General features: G+C 32.6%; 1 protein-coding gene across 1 annotated transcript in view; it reads left to right on the top strand.

The window, feature by feature from the left end:
• Positions 1-19,872, top strand: part of LOC143084314 (uncharacterized) — a 59,650-nt gene that overhangs the window by 23,003 nt on the left and 16,775 nt on the right. Inside the window, exons 6-10 of the mRNA XM_076260726.1 lie at positions 3,198-3,440; positions 3,831-4,310; positions 15,343-15,449; positions 16,605-17,058; positions 18,947-19,719. Of these exons, the coding sequence (XP_076116841.1) occupies positions 3,198-3,440; positions 3,831-4,310; positions 15,343-15,449; positions 16,605-17,058; positions 18,947-19,719 (2,057 nt within the window). The remainder of the gene's footprint in view (positions 1-3,197; positions 3,441-3,830; positions 4,311-15,342; positions 15,450-16,604; positions 17,059-18,946; positions 19,720-19,872) is intronic.

The following is a 19,872-nucleotide window of genomic DNA, read 5'->3' as shown; positions in this document are numbered from 1 at the left end:
ACTAACAGCCTAAATTATTTACAAAAAAATGAACGAAAAACAAATATGTAACACGTCAACAAACGACAACCACTGAATTACAGGATCCTGACTTTGGACAGGCATATACATACAGCATATGGTGGGGTTAAACATGTAAGCGGGGTCCCAAACCTCCCCTAACCTTGGAAAGTTGTGTAACGGTACAACATAAGAACGAACTATAAAAATCAGTTGAAAAAGGCAACACATTACCAGATTTATACATCAACACATTGACATATCGACACACTGACAGATCGACACATAAACAGGCTCATACATCAACACATTAACAGATGGATTCATCAACACATAAACATATCGTCAAATTGACATGTCAACACATTAACAGATTCATATATCAACACATTGACATATTTAAACACTGACAGATTAACACATTAATAGACCGAAACATCATAATTCTGACAGATCAACACATTTACAGACTTCTACATCATAACACTGACAGATCAACACATCAACAGACTTACACATCATCACACTAACAGAACAACACATTAACAGACTTCTACATCATCACACTAACAGAACAACACATTAACAGACTTCTACATCATAATACTGACAGATCAACATATTAACAGACTTATACATCATAACACTGACAGATCAACATATTAACAGATTTCTTCATCATCACACTGACAGATCAACCCATTAACAGACTTCTCCATCATAACACTGACAGATCAACACATTAACATACTTCTACATCATCACACTGACAGATCAACACATTAACAGATGTATACATCATTACACTGACAGATCAACACATTAACAGACTTGTACATCATAACACTGACATATCAACACATTAACAGACTTATACATCATCACACTGACAGATCAACACATTAACAGACTTCTACAGCATAACACTGCCAGATTAACACATTAACAGTCTTATACAGCAACACATAGACATATAGATTTAACTTATTGACATATTGAAACACTGACAGATAAACATCAACACATGTTTAGGAATAACAGTACTGTAGTTGAAGAGTTGCCACCGTCAATTGTAGATTTGACGGTCGCAAATGCAGTTTTACTGGCGACGCGTAGCAGAGACAGTAAAACAGAGATTTGCGACCGTCAAATCAAAATTGACGGTGGCAACTCTTCAACTACAGTACTGTTTTTCAGATTCTAATGCATTTCAAAAAGAAATAATACGATAAAACTTTGAAAAATGTCTAAAATTGACAAATAAAAAAAAAAACGCAAAACTTCATGAATGATTTTGGCGCAAAGACGTCATGGGTAAACGTGACGTCATACAAATGAAAAATTACAAACTGAAGGTTATTACGTTACCTGTACGTTTCAAAATCGGATAAAAAAAGTTTATAATGACGAATTCGAGGTAGATGTTGTTTTAATTTGGATTATATAGTAGTAATCGAACATTTGTTGATTCAATCATTTCAAAATGGTTGTCCCTCCTTAGTTACGCATGGTCAACTGTAGATTTGACGGCAACTTTTAGCCAATGAAAAAAATTGTTACATACAAATTGCATTAGAATAACATATTGACACACTGACAAATCAACACATTAACAGACTCAAACATCAACAAGTTGACATATCAACACATTGACACATCAACACAATAACAGATTCATACATCAACACATGACGTATCAACACACCAACAGATCAACACATTAACAGACTCAAACATCAACAAGTTGACATATCAACACATTGACACATCAACACATTTACAGACTCAAACATCAACACATTGACACATCGACACACTGACAAGTCAACATTTTCAGTCATACATCGACACACTGAAAGATCCACATATTACCAGACTCATACATAAACACATTGAAATAATTACACATTAACAGATCTATACATTAACAGATCTATACATTAACAGTTCTATACATTAACAGACTCAAAACTCAATGCATTGAAATATTGACACATTAACAGATCTATACATTAACAGATCTATACATTAACAGCTCTATACATTAACAGATCTATACATTAACCGATCTATAAATTACAGTTCTATACATTAACAGACTCAAAACTCAATGCATTGAAATATCGACACTATGACAGATCTACACAATAGTACATTGGCACACTAAGATCGACATATTACAAGACTTTAACATTAACACAATGACATATCAACACACTGACAGATCAACACATAAACAGATTCAAACATCAAGGCATTAACACACTGACATATCATAAAAATAAAATTGAGAATGGAAATGGGGAATGTGTCAAAGAGACAACAACCCGAACAATAAAAAAACAACAGCAGAAGGTCACCAACAGGTTTCAATGTAGCGAGATATTCCCTCACCCGGAGGCGTCCTTCAGCTGGCCCCTAAACAAATATATACTAGTTCAGTGATAATGAACGCCATACTTTTTTCCAAATTGAACACAAGAAACTAAAATTTAAATAATACAAGACTAACAAAGGCCAGAGGCTGCTGACTTGGGACAGGCGCAAAAATGCGGCGGGGTTAAACATGTTTGTGAGATCTCAACCCTCCCATATACCTCTAACCAATGTAGAAAAGAACGCACATTAAAATTCAGTTCAAGAGAAGTCCGAGTCTGATGTCAAAAGATGTAACCAAAGAAAATAAACAAAATTACAATAATACATAAATAACAACAGACTACTAGCAGTTAACTGACATCAACACATTCACAGATTCAAACACCAAGGCATTAACACACTGACATATCAACACATTAACAAACGTATACATTAACACATGGACATATCAAAACATTTATAGACTGATAAATCAACACATTGACATATCGACACTTTGACGGATCAAAACATTAACATACTCATTTATTATTTTAATGACAGAGAGAGCGTTGGCAGCAAACTTCTAATTAAGGATATTTAAAGACCACTGTGACTTTATAGGAAATATGTCAGAAGTCATTGCTGTAAATAACACATCTCCAGCATCATAAGAAACATATATCCTTGTCTAATAGTATTATTTAAGATAAATTTATTGAAACATTGTCCAGTGTCAGACACAAAAAGTGGAGAAAGTATCTTTGAGTGTGTGTATGCATACATTTTTTTCACAAACATGATGAAATTTAAACTTTCAAACTTTTTTTTTTTTTCAGATCCCATCGGAAAAGGGCAACAGTCTGCCATGTTAAATCGTTTATTAGGCAAGGGCAGCTATGAATCATTTGATATGAGATGCATGGTAACCGGCCAGTTTTCCGTTGGGAAGTCTACTCTTGTGAAGCTGTTAGCTGGTGATATTGTACTAGATGGTCGACAGCCGACTGACGGCATTTCTCTCGTAGAAGGTCGCTGTGGCCTCGACATTGAGACGAAAGAATGGATTCTAATTGATCCAGGTGAGAAAACACACAAGTAGAAATATCTTACCACATGCTGTTGTGTGGACCTCCCTATCAGCAGACATGCTATAGCACTGATTTTAATCACATTACATTGTAGCCATATGTTTTGTGAGTTCTATTCAGGCACCAAGTTAATTCAAATTGAATTTTAATGTTAAAATTATGGAATAATTTGACATTTATTTTCGATAATCCATAATGTCATCAATCCATCAGTTAAAACATGACTCTCTTTAGAATACATTAATAGCATTATGTGAATGGTACACTTGATAAGATTGAATTTTGATCTTAATTATGATTTTTCTTATATTCTTCACTTGGTTTTGACAGCCTGTAGCTGTTTTGGATTTGATTTGCCTGATGTATTAAATTTAATTTCAGACTCTTATAACGCCCTGGATGTTGTGTACAACAAAGTGTTAATGACCTCTCTCAAAGAAGAGGAGAGTGAACTCACTGAAAAGTTCATCCAGGCTTCAGATACAAGTCCAACTGGTAATGCCACACTGTCCTCTTTGCCCTCAGAAAAGTCGGCAGCATTACAATCTCTACCACCTAAGAAATCCTCCAATGTGCCTCTCACGATAAAACAGATGGGAAAGAAAATGAGAACAAGAATGACTAAGGAGGAAATAAGAAGGAAAATGGAAAAAGTCCTCAAAAGTGGGAAGTATAAGATGAAAGTTGGGCGTCTTATCTTCTGGGACTTTGGTGGACAATATGTTTATCTAACAACACATCAGACCTTCATGACGTTCCGAGCGTTGTTTCTTGTAGTATTTGATGGAAGCAAAGATTTGCATGAACAGGTCCCTGATGTGATGTGTTTTCCAGGGCAGCACATGACACCAACGCCAGCAGGTAATATGCATATTAATTACACACAGATAATGCAAACAGGATACATTTTATAACAGCAAGGTGATATCTTTTCTAAATATTTAAGCAAACCTCAATGTTTACATAATTTATTTACATTGTCACTTTTAGCTTGTCACAAACTACAATATTAACCTCAGTATGTTTCGCATTTTGCAGCATTGATATGAAGTACTGTGGATTCATTCTTATTCGTGATTTACCAATTTTCGTGGCTTTTGTGGGGTCACAGCGAACCTTGAATTTAAGAATTCAACAAAAAATTATCAATTGAAATGTGTTTGGAGTCGGATGTCTATTTCCGGTTATATTGTGCAGTTCTCTTATAGTGTTGACTAGCGATAAACATTTCAAATTAACACGTGTTTTATTGAAAGAAGATAAAGGTATTTTGTTCAATTATATATTATGAAAATAAATGCAAGTTGTTAATTACCGTGTCATAGATTGGTTTACTTTGATTAAAAGTTTACAGGATTAATTACGATAAAATTGTTTATTTTCACACCTTTTACTTATATGATTGTTCATTATACCGTGATGAGGGGAAATAAGCGTTCAATCATATATCAATCATACAATTGAATGCCTCATAAAATTCTGACAAAAATTTATAAATTGTAAGACAAACAAACTATTAGTTGTCTCTGTCCACGATTGTAATTGAAGTTTTCAAGGAACACTATCACTTAGAATGGCCAAGTGAGGATTTTGACAATTCAAAACCTTTTCAATGATTTTTTATACGACCGCAAATTTTGAAAAAAATTTCGTCGTATATTGCTATCACGTTGGCGTCGTCGTCTGCGTCGTCGTCGGCGTCAGAATACTTTTAGTTTTCGCACTCTAACTTAAGTAATAGTGAATAGAAATCTATGAAATTTTAACACAAGGTATATGACCATAAAAGGAAGGTTGGTATTGATTTTAGGAGTTTTGGTCCCAACATTTTAGGAATTAGGGGCCAAAAAGGGCCCAAATAAGCATTTTCTTGGTTTTCGCACTATAACTTTAGTTTAAGTTAATAGAAATCTATGAAATTTTGACATAAGGTTCATGACCACAAAAGAAAAGTTGGGATTGATTTTGGGAGTTTTGGTTTCAACAGTTTAGGAATTAGGGGCCAAAAAAGGGCCCAAATAAGCATTATTCTTGGTTTTCGCACAATAACTTTGGTTTAAGTAAATAGAAATCAATGAAATTTAAACACAATGTTTATGACCACAAAAGGAAGGTTGGTATTGATTTTGGGAGTTTAGGTCCCAACAGTTTATGAATTAGGGGCCAAAAAGGGACCCAAATAAGCATTTTTCTTGGTTTTCGCACCATAACGTTAGTATAAGTAAATAGAAATCTATGAAATTTAAACACAAGGTTTATGACCATAAAAGGAAGGTTGGTATTGATTTTGGGAGTTTTGGTCCCAACAGTTTAGGAAAAAAGGGCCCAAAGGGTCCAAAATTAAACTTTGTTTGATTTCATCAAAATTGAATAATTGGGGTTCTTTGATATGCCGAATCTAACTGTGTATGTTGATTCTTAACTTTTAGTCATGTTTTCAAATTGGTCTACATTAAGGTCCAAAGGGTCCAAAATTAAACTTAGTTTGATTTTGACAAAAAATGAATCGGTTGGGTTCTTTGATATGTTGAATCTAAAAATGTACTTAGATTCTTGATTGTTGGTCCAAATCTGGGTCCAAAATTAAACTTTATTTGATTTCATCAAAAATTGAATAAATGGGGTTCGTTGATATGCCAAATCTAACTGTGTATGTAGATTCTTCATTTTTGGTCCCGTTTTCAAATTGGCCTACATTAAGGTCCAAAGGGTCCATAATTAAACTTGGTCCAAATCTGGGTCCAAAATTAAACTTTATTTGATTTCATCAAAAATTGAATAAATGGGGTTCGTTGATATGCCAAATCTAACTGTGTATGTAGATTCTTCATTTTTGGTCCCGTTTTCAAATTGGCCTACATTAAGGTCCAAAGGGTCCATAATTAAACTAAGTTTGATTTTTACAAAAATTAAATTCTTGGGCCTCTTTGATATGCTGAATCTAAACATGTACTTAGATTTTTGATTATGGGCCCAGTTTTCAAGTTGGTCCAAATCAGGATCTAAAATTATTATATTAAGTATTGTGCAATAGCAAGTCTTTTCAATTGCACAGTATTGTGCAATGGCAAGAAATATCTAATTTCACAATATTGTGAAATAGCAAATTTTTTTTTTAATTAGAGTTATCTTTCTTTGTCCAGAATAGTAAGCAAGAAATATCTTATTGCAAGAATTTTTTTTAATTGGAGTTATCTTTCTTTGTCCAGAATCAACTTAAATCTTTGTTATATACAATATACAATGTATATTCACTTTTTACTACCAACTGATAAATTTAAATGATCTTTACCATTCAGTGATAACAAGCAGTTTTTTTACATCTTAATATTTTATGATGTATTTAAATGAGTAGTTATTGTTGCAAACTCCATTAGAATATTTTAATTGAGTTTAGTTTTGGAATAAGGGAAAGGGGGATGTGATTAAAAAATTGGGTTCAATTTTTCTCATTTGAAATTTCATAAATAAAAAGAAAATTTCTTCAAACATTTTTTTGAGAGGATTAATATTCAACAGCATAGTGAATTGCTCTAAGAGAAAACAAAAATTTTAAGTTCATTAGAACACATTCATTCTGTGTCAGAAACCTATGCTGTGTCAACTATTTAATCACAATCCAAATTTAGAGCTGAATCCAGCTTGAATGTTGTGTCCATACTTGCCCCAACCGTTTAGGGTTCAACCTTTGCGGTCGTATAAAGCTACGCCCTGCGGAGCATCTGGTTTTAATCATTGATCAAACAAAGGAGATTATATGATCTCCTAAATCAAAAGGGATATCACAAATGAAGTCTCTGTTTTTATTTTAATCAGTGATCTGCGAATTTACGTATACCACGAATTGTCTTTTTTTCTTCTCAATCCACGAAAATTGATACCCATGAAAATAAATGAATCCCCAGAAAGACAATAATATTTATTAAATATACCAAGTTTAAATTCTTTTCGGAAATTAAAGCATAGACAAAAAAAATAAGTGAATTCTCACAAAAAAGGAGCTGATGATTTTATTATAAGCATGAACGGAGTGCTGCACTTATTGTCAGACAACATCAAATTTTTTAAATTTAATCTTGAATTTGTTCTGGGAGAAATTATATTAAACGATTTTGTTCAGCCTGCAATGTGTGTCGATGAAAGTTCAACATAGGGATAGTGATCCGGTGGCAGGGGCGTTAACTTACTTCTTAAAAGCTTTATGTTTTAGAAGGTGGTAGCCCTGGATGCGTCATACTTTTTATATAGATGCCTTACATTACAAAGTTTCGTCTGTCACACATCTATTGTCCTTGACCTCATTTTCATGGTTCAGTGACAACTTACAAAAGAGTGGAGATTTTTTTGTAATGTTAATTTCTCTCTTATTAAGAGTAATAGGATAACTATATTTAGTATGTGCGTACCTTGCAAGCTCCTCATGCCCGTCAGACAGTTTTCACTTGATCTCGACCTCATTTCATGGATCAATGAACAAGGTCAAGTTTTGGTGGTCAAAGTCCATATCTCAGATACTGTAAGCAATAGGTCTAGTATATTTGGTGTATTGAAGGTTACAATACACCATTAGATTTTATTGGCGCAGCCATTTTATGAACATAACATGGTATTCAGAATTAACAGTATGGCTAATCCTGATTGGTCGATATGTGCGCCCGTTGTTTTTTATTTTTAGAGACTTCGTGCACTCTGCGTTATACAAAAGGCAAAATAAAAGTTATTCCGTAGCCCTAAAGGCACTGAGATGACTTTTAAACGCTAGGGCAAGACACATATTTTTAAGGGCAAAATTAATAGGCAGGGGAGATAAATACAACACACGCTAAGAAAAGCAACGTGAACCTATAATTTTGGGACCAAAAAATACTGTCCTAATAACTTTTTATTGATTCTAGCAAGGTTTCGTTCAAAGAATCAACTTTCTAAAGTCTGTATCTCGAAAAAGGCTACCATTGTTGCCTTTGGGGAAATAATTGTTTATTTCAATCTGAAGGATCTCCAACTGGCAGGTGTCATCTGACCTTGACCTCATTTTCATGGTTCAGTTGTTATAGTTAAGTTTTTGTGTTTTGGTCTAATTTTCTTATACTGTATAAGTATTCCATAGGTCTACTATATTTGCTGTATGGAATGATTGTAAGGTGTACATGTCCAACTGGCAGGTGTAATCTGATCTTTACCTCATTTTTATGGTTCAGTGGTCAAAGTTAATTTTTTTAGTTTTGGTTTTTTTTTTCTAATAGGTCAACTATATTTGGTGTATAGAAATATTTTATGATGTACATGTCAGTCAATAATCAATAGGTCAACTATATTTGTTGTATGGAAGGATTATAGTGTGTATATGTCTGTCTGGCAGGTGTCATCTGACCTTGACCTCATTTTCATAGTTCATTGGTCAATGTTAAGTTTTCATGGTTAAGTTTGTTTCTTAGATACTATAATCAATAGGTCAATTATATTTAATGCATAGATTGATTGTAAGGTATACATGTCTGCCTGGCATGGTTCATTTGACCTTGACCTTGTTTCATGGTTCATTTGTCAATGTTTATTTTTTTTGGTTAAGTCTGTTTCTTAGAAACTATTAGCAATAGGTCAACTATATTTAGTGTATTGAATGATTGAAAGCTGTACATGTATTTCTGTTTAGTTTATATGACCTTGACCTCATTTTCTGGGATCATGTTAAGGTTATTTGATAGTTGTAGCAAAACTTTATATTTAGGACTATCAACATAATATAAATGGTTTGTAAAGAAGGCGAGACATTTCAGTGTGTGCACTCTTGTTGTTATACCCCCGCTTTAAAAAAAGGGGCGGGGGGTATACTGTTTTACCTCTGTCTGTCCTTCCGTCAGTCCGTCCGTCCCATGAATATTTTTCGTCGCATTTTTCTCAGGAACTACAATACAAGGATTTCTGAAATTTGGTTTCAGGGTTTATCTAAGTCAGCTATACCGTGTGATGGGTTTTCAGATTGATCACTTGACAACTTCCTGTTTACCAAACACTTGTATGATTTTACACATGATAGCCAAGTTGAAAAATGTCGTCACATTTTTCTCAGGAACTACAATACAAGGATTTCTGAAATTTGGTTTCAGGATTTATATAAGTCAGCTATACCGTCTGATGCGTTTTCAGATTCATCACTCGACAACTTCCTGTTAACCGAACACTTGCATATTTTTACACTATTAATATTATCTACTTGCGACGGGGGTATCATCAGTGAGCAGTAGCTCGCAGTTTCACTTGTTATTCCTTAAATCTAATTTTGTTAACACGTTGTATTTAATAGCTGTTAAACAAATGTTATCCTTAATTGTGTCAAAATATGTTTTTTTTTTTGGTTGTAAAAGTAAGTAAACTAATGTATGATAAAATTCACAATTAATGGCTTAGTCATCAAGCAATGTTACCAAAGCATATGCTAAACTATTTAATGTTATGTTAAAAACAGGACACTATCCAACTTCATGGAATTCTGCATACATAACTTTAGTACATAAATCTGGTGACAAATGTAATCCAAGCAATTACAGAGGAATTTCTTTAATCAACTGTATATCCAAATTATTTAGTAGTATCTTAAATCAAAGAATGATTAAAACTATGGAAAAAAAATTAACTAATGCCCAGTTTGGATTTAGAGTTAATCATAGAACTGCAGACAGTGTATTTATCCTTAAAACTTTGATTAATAAATATATTCATAAAAATAAAAGAAAACTTTATGTCTGTTTTGTAGATCTTAAAAAGGCTTTTGATTCCCTTTGGAGAATTGGAATGCTTTATAAATTAGCTAAAATGGGTGTAGGGAAACATATGTTTGAAATAATAAAACAACAGTTTATTCATACTGAAGCATCTATAAAATATAATGATAAACATTCTAGATTCTTTCCCATTGACCGAGGAGTAAAACAAGGGGACAGTATTAGTCCCACACTCTTCAATTTATTTATTAATGATATAGTTGAAAATTTTGACCATAAAGGTTCAAAACCCTTGAGAATATTAAATTCTGATATAGGAAGTCTTTTGTTTGCCGATGACCTTATAATTTTATCCGAAAGTAGAGAAGGTCTTCAAAATAGCTTAAATAACTTATCAAATTACTGTGAAAAATGGCAGTTATGTCTAAATACCAAAAAAACAAAAACAATGATCATTGAACAAAGAACTACAAAACTGGAACCATACATTGTAAGGTTCAATAATGAAAAAAATGATAACGTTACAGAGTATAAATTTCTAGGCACTCTGATAAAAAATAATGGAAATCTAAATGCAAGTTTAACAGATTTAGCCAAAAAAGCTAGGAAAGCTCTGTTTTCATTAAAAACACATGCAGCCTTTTTGGGAAATTTTCCTGTTAATGTATCCTGTAATCTTTTTGATTCTCTTATAAAACCAATTTTAACATATAATGCTGAAATATCATACATGGATACATATCAATCTTATTATAGAGCAAAAGGCAGATTAAAATCCCAAAACAAAGATATAGATAATTTCCAATATTTGGATAAGACTCCCTTCGAAAAGGTTCATGTTAATTTCTGTAAATATATTTTAGGTACTAAAAAAACATCTGCTAACTTAGGTGTTAAAGCTGAACTTGGTAGACAACCAATAGAAAAATATATAAAAACACAAGCAATTCTTTATTGGGCTAGATTAAATACTGAAAACATAAACCCATTGCTAAAAGAAAGTTATACATTAAGTAAACACCTTGATTCACAAGGAGTTTATACTTGGTCCACTTTTATAAAAGATTCAACACAAGAAATGAATATTGATATACAAAAAATAATGTCCTGTCAAAATATGGAACAAGTTAACAAACTAAAGACTTGGATTAAGAATATTACAAGTAAATTTTATTCAGAACTACTGGAAAATAAAATTAATAGTTTGAACGAAAATAACAAACTTTTTCTTTACAAAAATATTAAAGTCAAACAAGACCAAGAATTTTATCTAAAATATCACAATTTTGAAACTAGACGTTTATTTACAAAAATTAGAATTAGTGACCATAATTTACTCATTGAGAAGGGCAGATATCTAAAAATACCTCGAGACAATAGAACATGTCCAATTTGTAAAACCTTAGAAGATGAAAATCACTTTCTCCTCCACTGTCAAATTAATAATGTTTTACGTATAAAACTTTTTAATGACATGGCAATAGATAATCCTATGTTTCCAAATCTATCTGATACTGAAAAACTAGTAGTCCTACTAAATCCTTCTAATATAAACCAAGTGAAAAAAACAGGTTCCTTTATAAAACAGTCTTTAGAGCTGAGGACAGGGGACTCTTAGTTAGTTTTACTTATATATATATAGATATGTGTGTGTTTAACTCAGTTATTTTATTGTTGTTATTACTTTTGTTTATGTCACAAGTATAATGTTACTTATATGACAAATAAAGATTATTATTATAGTTAAAACAAATGTTTTCCTATAGAAATTCAGATTGTTTTAAATGAGTAAACCAGAAAACATATTTAATGGTAGAATGTTTACATACTGATTTCTCAAAATATCTATTCAAAGACTAAACATAATAGCTCTTTGATGAGAAGGATTTATAACGTTGGTATTTTGAAGGTGTTGTTTTGTTTGAACCATATTAAAGACAAAATAAAGCATATGATATATTGTAGTTTGATCCATCGACATTTGATACAAAAAGTAAAATTTTCTTTTTATCAGTTCTTACTTTAACGCACGTTTTAATTGAAGGAATAAAGCTTCTTTTACCTTTATATGATTTTCAAATGATGTAATTTCAGAGTTACAGAACTTTTTTCACTACATAATTTCTGTATGATTGAATCTGTATTGAATGACATACATCGTTAGAAACCCACTTATCCACATCCCCATTTATTGCATTGAGTTAAACATTTCTATATAATGTAACCTTCGTAGAACTGATTGAAATTAGTCCTAGTTTATATTGAATATTTCATTAATATGAATTCTGGAAAAATGAGGATTTTTTAGTTTTCAGTTTTGACATCTTAATAAAACTAATTTTGAAAATAAATCTTAGGAAATGTGGACTTCTTTTCAACAATATTCCCTGGCTTTAAATGTTTGTTGTAAGGTTCCGGGACACAGTTATCGTCCTTTGATTTTCCTTGTCTACAAATAGAGTCCCTCATGTGACAGTGTATAACTTGCAATTTCTTTTTCATACACTATCCAGATTTATTTTTTTCTAATTTATGCCTAAAATAGTAAGTAGGGGGATGGAATTACTTGTCAAATTGGGACATGAATTTGTATACGACCACACACATTTTTTGGGGTTCGTATAATGCTATTATGTCGTCGTCCGACAAAACATTTGGTTTTCGGACAATAACTGTAGTTTAAATGAATGGATCTCTATGGATTTTACAAGAAGATTCAATACCACAAAAGGAAGGATGATTTTAGGGTTTGTGGTACCAACAGTTTAGGAAATAGAGGCCAAAAAGGGGTCAAAACAAGCATGTTTGTAGTTTCAGGAAAATAACTTGTGTGTAAGTGTACGGATCTCTCTGGCATTGTACCACAAGGTTCCATATCACAAAAGGAAGGTTGGGATTGAGTTTAGGTATAATTGCCCCAACATGCTGGAATCGGGGGCAAAAAAGGAGCAAAAAACAAGCAATTTTTGTAGTGTCTATACAATAACTTGTGTTAAGTGTATGGATCTCTCTAAAATTGTACTAAGAGGTTCCATACTTCAAAGGGAAGGCTGGGATTGAGCTTGGGGATATTGTTCCAAAGTGTGTGTGGGGGGGGCAACATTTGGAAGGGGGATTTTTTTCCCAAATTTTTATTGTCGAGTCTGCGACTTTTGTCGCAGAAAGTTTGACATATGGATAGTGATCCGGCGGCGGTGGTGTTAATTAACTTCTTAAAAGCTTTATATTTTAGAAGGTGGAAGACCTGGATGCTTCTTACTTTGTATATGGATGCTTCATTTTACGAAGTTTCCGTCAGTTACATGTCCAATGTCCTTGACCATTTTTTGTAATATTAAATTCTCTCTTATTATAAGTAATACATTGTAATAGAATAACTATATTTGGTATGTGCATACCTTGCAAGCACCTCATTCCTGTCAGACAGTTTTCACTTGACCTCGACCTCATTTCATGGATCAGTGAACAAGGTTAAGTTTTGGTGGTCAAGTCCATATCTCAGATACTATAAGCAATAGGTCTTGTATATTCGGTGTATGGAAGGTCTGTAAGGTGTACATGTCCAACTGTCAGGTGTCATCTGACCTTGACCTCATTTTCATGGTTCAGTGGTTATAGTTAAGTTTTTGTGTTTTGGTCTGTTTTTCTTATACTATATGCAATAGGTTTACTATATTTGGTGTATGAAATGATTGTAAGGTGTACATGTCTAGCTGGCAGGTGTCATCTGACCTTGACCTCATGTTCATAGTTTAGTGGTCGAAGTTAAGTTTTGATTTGTTTTTTTCTAATACTATATGCAATAGGTCAACTATATTTGGTGTATGGAAATAGTTTATGATCTATATGTCAGTCGCGCAGGTTTTATTTAACCTTGACCTCATTTTCACAGTTCATTGCTCAGTGTTTAGTTTTATGTGTTTTGGTCTGTTTTTCTTAATCTATAACAATGTATAAGCAATAGGTCGACTATATTTGTTGTATGGAAGAATTGTTAGCTGTACATGCCTGCCTGGCATTGTTCGTCTGACCTTGAACTCATTTTCATGGTTCATTGGTCAATGTTTAGTTTTCTTGGTTAATGTTAAGTTTGTGTGACAGTTGTAATAAAGCTTTATATTTAGGACTATCAACATAATATGAAATCTTATATATTTAAGACATTTCAGCGTGTGCATTCTTGTAATGGTTCATATTTTTTTTTTTTTTTTTAATTTTCAAATTCCAATTTTTGAAAAGTTTTGAGAATAGATTTTTAAGATCTTTTACATTGATTTTTTGTCAGAAACCTATATTATTTCAAAAAATTGATCACAATCCAAATTTTGACAGCATTGAGCTTGAATATTGTGTCCAAATTTGCCCCAACTGTTCACGGTTCCACCTCTGCGGTCGTATCAGACTGTGCCCAGCAAACATTTAATTTGGTAAAGTAGGGAATTGGTCCATTTGAAAAAAAGTCAATAATTAGTATATATAAAGCTGTCACACTGAATTATAGACCCTCTTAACCTTTAATTGTCCACAGTTTGAGTTAGAGCTGATGGATATTTCCATAATTTTGACATAATTCGTCCCAAAAGTGGTACACTATATATACTATACAAATCTTTTTGGATAGAGCAGGTTTTTTAATTTTAATTATTTTTTTATTAAAAGAAATACACTACGGAATAACTGTTTTCGGCCATAAATAATAATCAAAAAAGCAATATAGCGATTAGAACAAACACAAAATCCAAGGGCTGTTCCATAAAATCCTAAACAGGACCGCAACTTGAACTGGCCATTATTTTGGTGGTGTGAAATATTAGTTTGTATACGTTTTTAAGCATTGTTACCTCTTTTTTTTTAATATGCCTTCCTTAAACTATGTGTTAATAAAACAGTCTGAAGAACAAATACAACAATATAGAATATACATATACACTGAAATAGTTGTCACCTTTTGACAGAGAATCCAATTTAAAGGAAGACTATATATTATCAGCTGTTTAAATAAATGAGGTTGACTAAGTATTCAGTCGTTTTTGTTTTTTTTTAAATAATGGGTTAACAAGACAAAAGACAATGAAAAACTTTTAAAAGTGTAGTATCACAACTATGAAAAATGCAGAATATATATACTTTTTTATACTTCTTTTATGACAGATTTTGATTTTATTTTGTAGTATTTTTGCAATATTGGGTCAATTCCATCCTGACCTATTGTAAGCTTGTATATGCAGGCATCCCAAAGATCTTGTTTGTTGCCACTCACAAGGACAAAGTACCATTGGTGAGTGATCTAGTGTAAGCTATATGGTAGTAAGTTATTGTCATTTTGAAAACTTAGAAATGTGTACAAATTGCCCCAATTGCTAGCATAAAAACCAGGTTTAATCCTCCATTTTCGACATAAGAAAAGGCCTGTACAAAGTCAGGAATAATATTACAGTTGATTGTGTGAGCGTTTGATTTTGCCATTTGATTATTTTGATTTTTTTTTTAATTTTCCAAGGAGTTCAATATTTAAATAAGAGCTTGTATTCTTATAATGATGTTTTGTCTATAAATCTTAACTTGACCAAAAATTTTGTTAAACTACACTTTTAAAAAAACAAGATCCTTTTTGAATTGTGGGTAATTCACTTAAAATCAGATTACGGGGTCTATAAATAAAGTAGAAGATATGAAGTACCACTTATAGATAAGGAAACATTATTTGGTTTGATATTGTATCAATATTCCATTGGATAGTCATCTCATTTCCATGGAGATAAGTTGGCTCTGCCACTCTTAGTCATGTTTTTTTTTTTACGTAAAATACAATTTATCAGTTTACATGCTAAAGCTTACATGCTAAAGTTTAACTAAACTTATTTTTATTTCAACAATCATGTTGTCAATATGAAGCTTTATTATTAAGAATAGTAGTACTGCACCAGATGCACTTCTCAACAATTAATATTTTCTCTGTCATGTGTCAGGCCAAACCATAATACCATTGTTAAACAGATGATGAAATAAAACATGATATATAACACATCTGGAGAAGAAATGCATGATTACGATACATACTTTATTTTAAAAGAAGTTCATTTTTGTTTAACTTCAAATTCAAATAAAACATTTTCCGTATTTTCACGCAAATCCTGAAGTACTCTATACTAAACTATTAATACCTTCTTGGCTTGTTTGAAGTGTATTGTCAATCTATTAAATGTTACTTATTTTTTTTTACAAGTGGTATCTTTTAAATTATAGAAGCAAGGTTAAAAGTGTAATAATTTACCTGTAAGAGTAGATATATCTACTTTGCAGATTTAAGATAAATCTAGCTATTTTCTTGTTGGAATGTTCCATCATTGAAGATACACAAACATTATGTTCCCGACATATGCTCTTTACAGCCTCAAGTTTATTTATCCGGAACATTTTTATGTTTTAATAGGAGAATGTTGAGACACGACGGGAAGAGCTTTACAGTGGAATTGAAGAGTTGTTTAAAGACCATGAGGGAAAACATCATCTGGTCCTTAGACCTCTAATATTTGTCAATGCCAAAGATCAAGCTGACCCAGAAATAGAGGTTCTGAAGAAAACAATAACAGAACTTACATTCGACCACCCTTGTTGGGGTGAAAGGATGCCGAATGCATGTGTTCCACTGGAGCTCGAGATCGCTGAATTGGTGGCAGAAGGGAAACAAATTCTGTCTTTGGTTGAAGTTAAAGAATTAAATGCCATCAGTGAGGTGTCTGTTCTGTCTCCTGAGCAGCTGACCGATTTTCTACATTATCAACATTCTCTGGGGAAAATTGTGTATTTTGACACCCCACAACTGAGAGATAATGTTATCATCAGTCCCCTTCTTATGGTGGAAGTTATGAGATCTTTTATTACTGGTGTGTAAATACTTTCAATGAGATATAATAAAAATTAGTAGTAAAACAACAACATACTCAAATATTGTTTACCAGACATTTAGAGCATTGGGTATTGTTAACTGGTGACTTTCACTTATCTTTTAAACTTTGTAAGAACTTTTTATTATACAATTAGTCAAAATTAATCTTTTCTTTAGGTATTCATAGCGTCACTAATTCTTGTTAGATTATAGCTAACTATTTTATTATGTTTATATCCTCTGGATAGGATGGAGGTTTTAACTTACGTTTTGTAAAACATGATTGCAAATTTTAAAGTCAAAACTGAAACTGATATTTCATAGTTATTAACGTGTAGGTATAACTAGAGAACTACATGGTTTCTAAATAAAATATTTGTAATGGGGTAATTATGTTCTTCAAAATGAGAAAGGATTCTATTTTGATCATGGAATACCTTTTATAAAGAAAGTTTAATTACTCCTAAAATAGGACATTATTTTGAAGTATCAAAATAGTGTTGTTTTCATGTCCTGACCTAGGTGAGCAGTATAACTTTCGTAGTACCTTTTAATATAAGTAAATTTTGTATTAGCTCACCTGGCCCGAAGGGCCAAGTGAGCTTTTCTCATCACTTGGCGTCCCTCATCCGTCGTCCGTCGTCGTTAACTTTTACAAAAATCTTCTCTTCTATAACTACTCAGCCATATTTACCCAAACTTAGCCACAATCATCATTGGGGTATCTAGTTTAAAAAATGTGTCCGGTGACCGGGCGAACCAACCAAGATGGCCGACATGGCTAAAAATAGAACATAGGGGTAAAATGCAGTTTTTGGCTTATAACTCAAAAACAAGAGCACTGAGAGCAAATCTGACATATATAAAATTGTTTATCAGGTCAAGATCTATCTGCCGTGAAAATTTCAGATGAATCGGACAACCCCTTGTTAGGTTGCTGCCCCTGAATTGGTAATTTTAGGGAATTTTTGCTGTTTTTGGTTATTATCTTGAGTATTATTGTAGATAGAGATAAACTGTAAACAGCAATAATGTTCAGCAAAGTAAGATTCACAAATACGTCAACATGACCAAAATAGTCATTTGACCCCTTTTAGGAGTTATTGCCCTTTATAGTCAATTTTTAACCATTTTTCGTAAATCTAATTAGTAATCTTTTAGAAAAACCTTCTCCTCTGAAACTACTGGGCTGAATTAAACCAAACTTGGCCATAATCAGCATTGGGGTATATAGTTCAAAAAATGTGTCCAGTAACTCGGCCAATTAACCAAGATGGCCACCATGGCTAAAAATAGAACATATGGGTAAAATGCAGTTTTTGGCTTATAACTCAAAAACCAAAGCATAATTTAGAGCAAATCTGACAGGAAGTGAAACTGTTTATCAGGTAAAGATGTATCTGTATTAATAGATGAATCGACTAACCAATTGTTAGGTTGCTGTCCCTGAATTGGTAATTTTAAGGAATTTTGCTGTTTTTGGTTATTACCTTGAATACTATAATAGATAGAGATAAACTGTAAACAGCAATAATGTACAGCAAAGTCATACCTAAAAAAAGTCAACACGACCAAAATGGTCAATTGACCCCTAAGGAGTTATTGCCCTTCATAGTCAATTTCTAACAATTTTCATAAAATTTGTAAATTTTCACTCATATTTTCCACTGAAACTACTGGCCCAAGTTCATTAAAATAGATATAATTGTAAGCAGCAAGAATGTTAAGTAAAGTAAGATCTAAAAACACAACTCCATCTCTAAAACACAATTTTGTCATGAATCCATCTGTGTCCTGTGTTGACCAAGGTGAGTGACAGAGGCTCTTCAGAGCCTCTAGTTTTGATTTGAAGTCATAAGATTGATTTTTTTTCTTCATTTTCATAGATGTTGAATTCTGGCCAAAAGAAGATAAAACAAGAAAAACCTTCAAGAAGATGTCAAAAAATGGAATGATACAAAAAGTAGACCTCTACCAGATTTGGGAACAAAAAGAATTTTGTCAGATTTTACCATTTAAAGAGTACATATTCGATATGCTGATACACCTTGATATCGTATCTGAACAGCGTAGATATGATACAAAAACAGGAAACCGGCTACCAGTAGAACACTTCTTTGTACCCTGTATGCTTACCCAAAGAAATGATACAGATTTCTTGTTACAAGAATGTACACCAGAGAGGACTGTTAGTTTGGCCTTCGTTTTTAAAGGAACCATCATACCTCCAGCCTTACCAAACCGTCTAATATGCGCATGTCTCAGTATGTGGACATTAAAACAATACAGAGGAAGGAAACTTATGTTTTCAGGGTTTGTTGGGTTATCAGTTGATAAAGAGCATGATATTGTTGTCTGCGTAGAAGGAAATAAGATCTTATTGCACCTAGTCCACAAGCGCTCCAAGGGTTTGATAATACCTGATATAGCCACCAGTGTCCGGGATTGTTTGTTTGTTACTTTAGAGAGAATTTCCGAATTTTATCAGTCTTCCATCCATTGTAAAGCCAGCAGCAAGTTACCTTTCCACACCGAGTATTCCTGCTCGAAACTAAACTGTTTCACATCAGAACACAAGATGGTTTCAGAAGCTGAGGAATGTTTTTGTGAACACGGTGAAAACATTAAAACTAACTGGAGTATTTGGAACAAGAAAAGGGTATTTATATACTTTTATTGGTACATACATGAGAGATATTTAGAATTGTATGTCTAAGCCTCCGTATATGTCGCCAAGTTCTCTTATTGCAGAACATTGGTATTATATTTGCATTATACATGTATGTTAGACATTCAATTTTTCAGCTCTATA

The sequence above is a fragment of the Mytilus galloprovincialis genome, chromosome 7 (assembly GCF_965363235.1).
Source record: "Mytilus galloprovincialis chromosome 7, xbMytGall1.hap1.1, whole genome shotgun sequence".
Lineage (NCBI taxonomy): Eukaryota > Metazoa > Mollusca > Bivalvia > Mytilida > Mytilidae > Mytilus > Mytilus galloprovincialis.
Note: the sequence above shows the minus strand (reverse complement) of the source record. Positions and strands in the feature narration are given on the sequence as shown.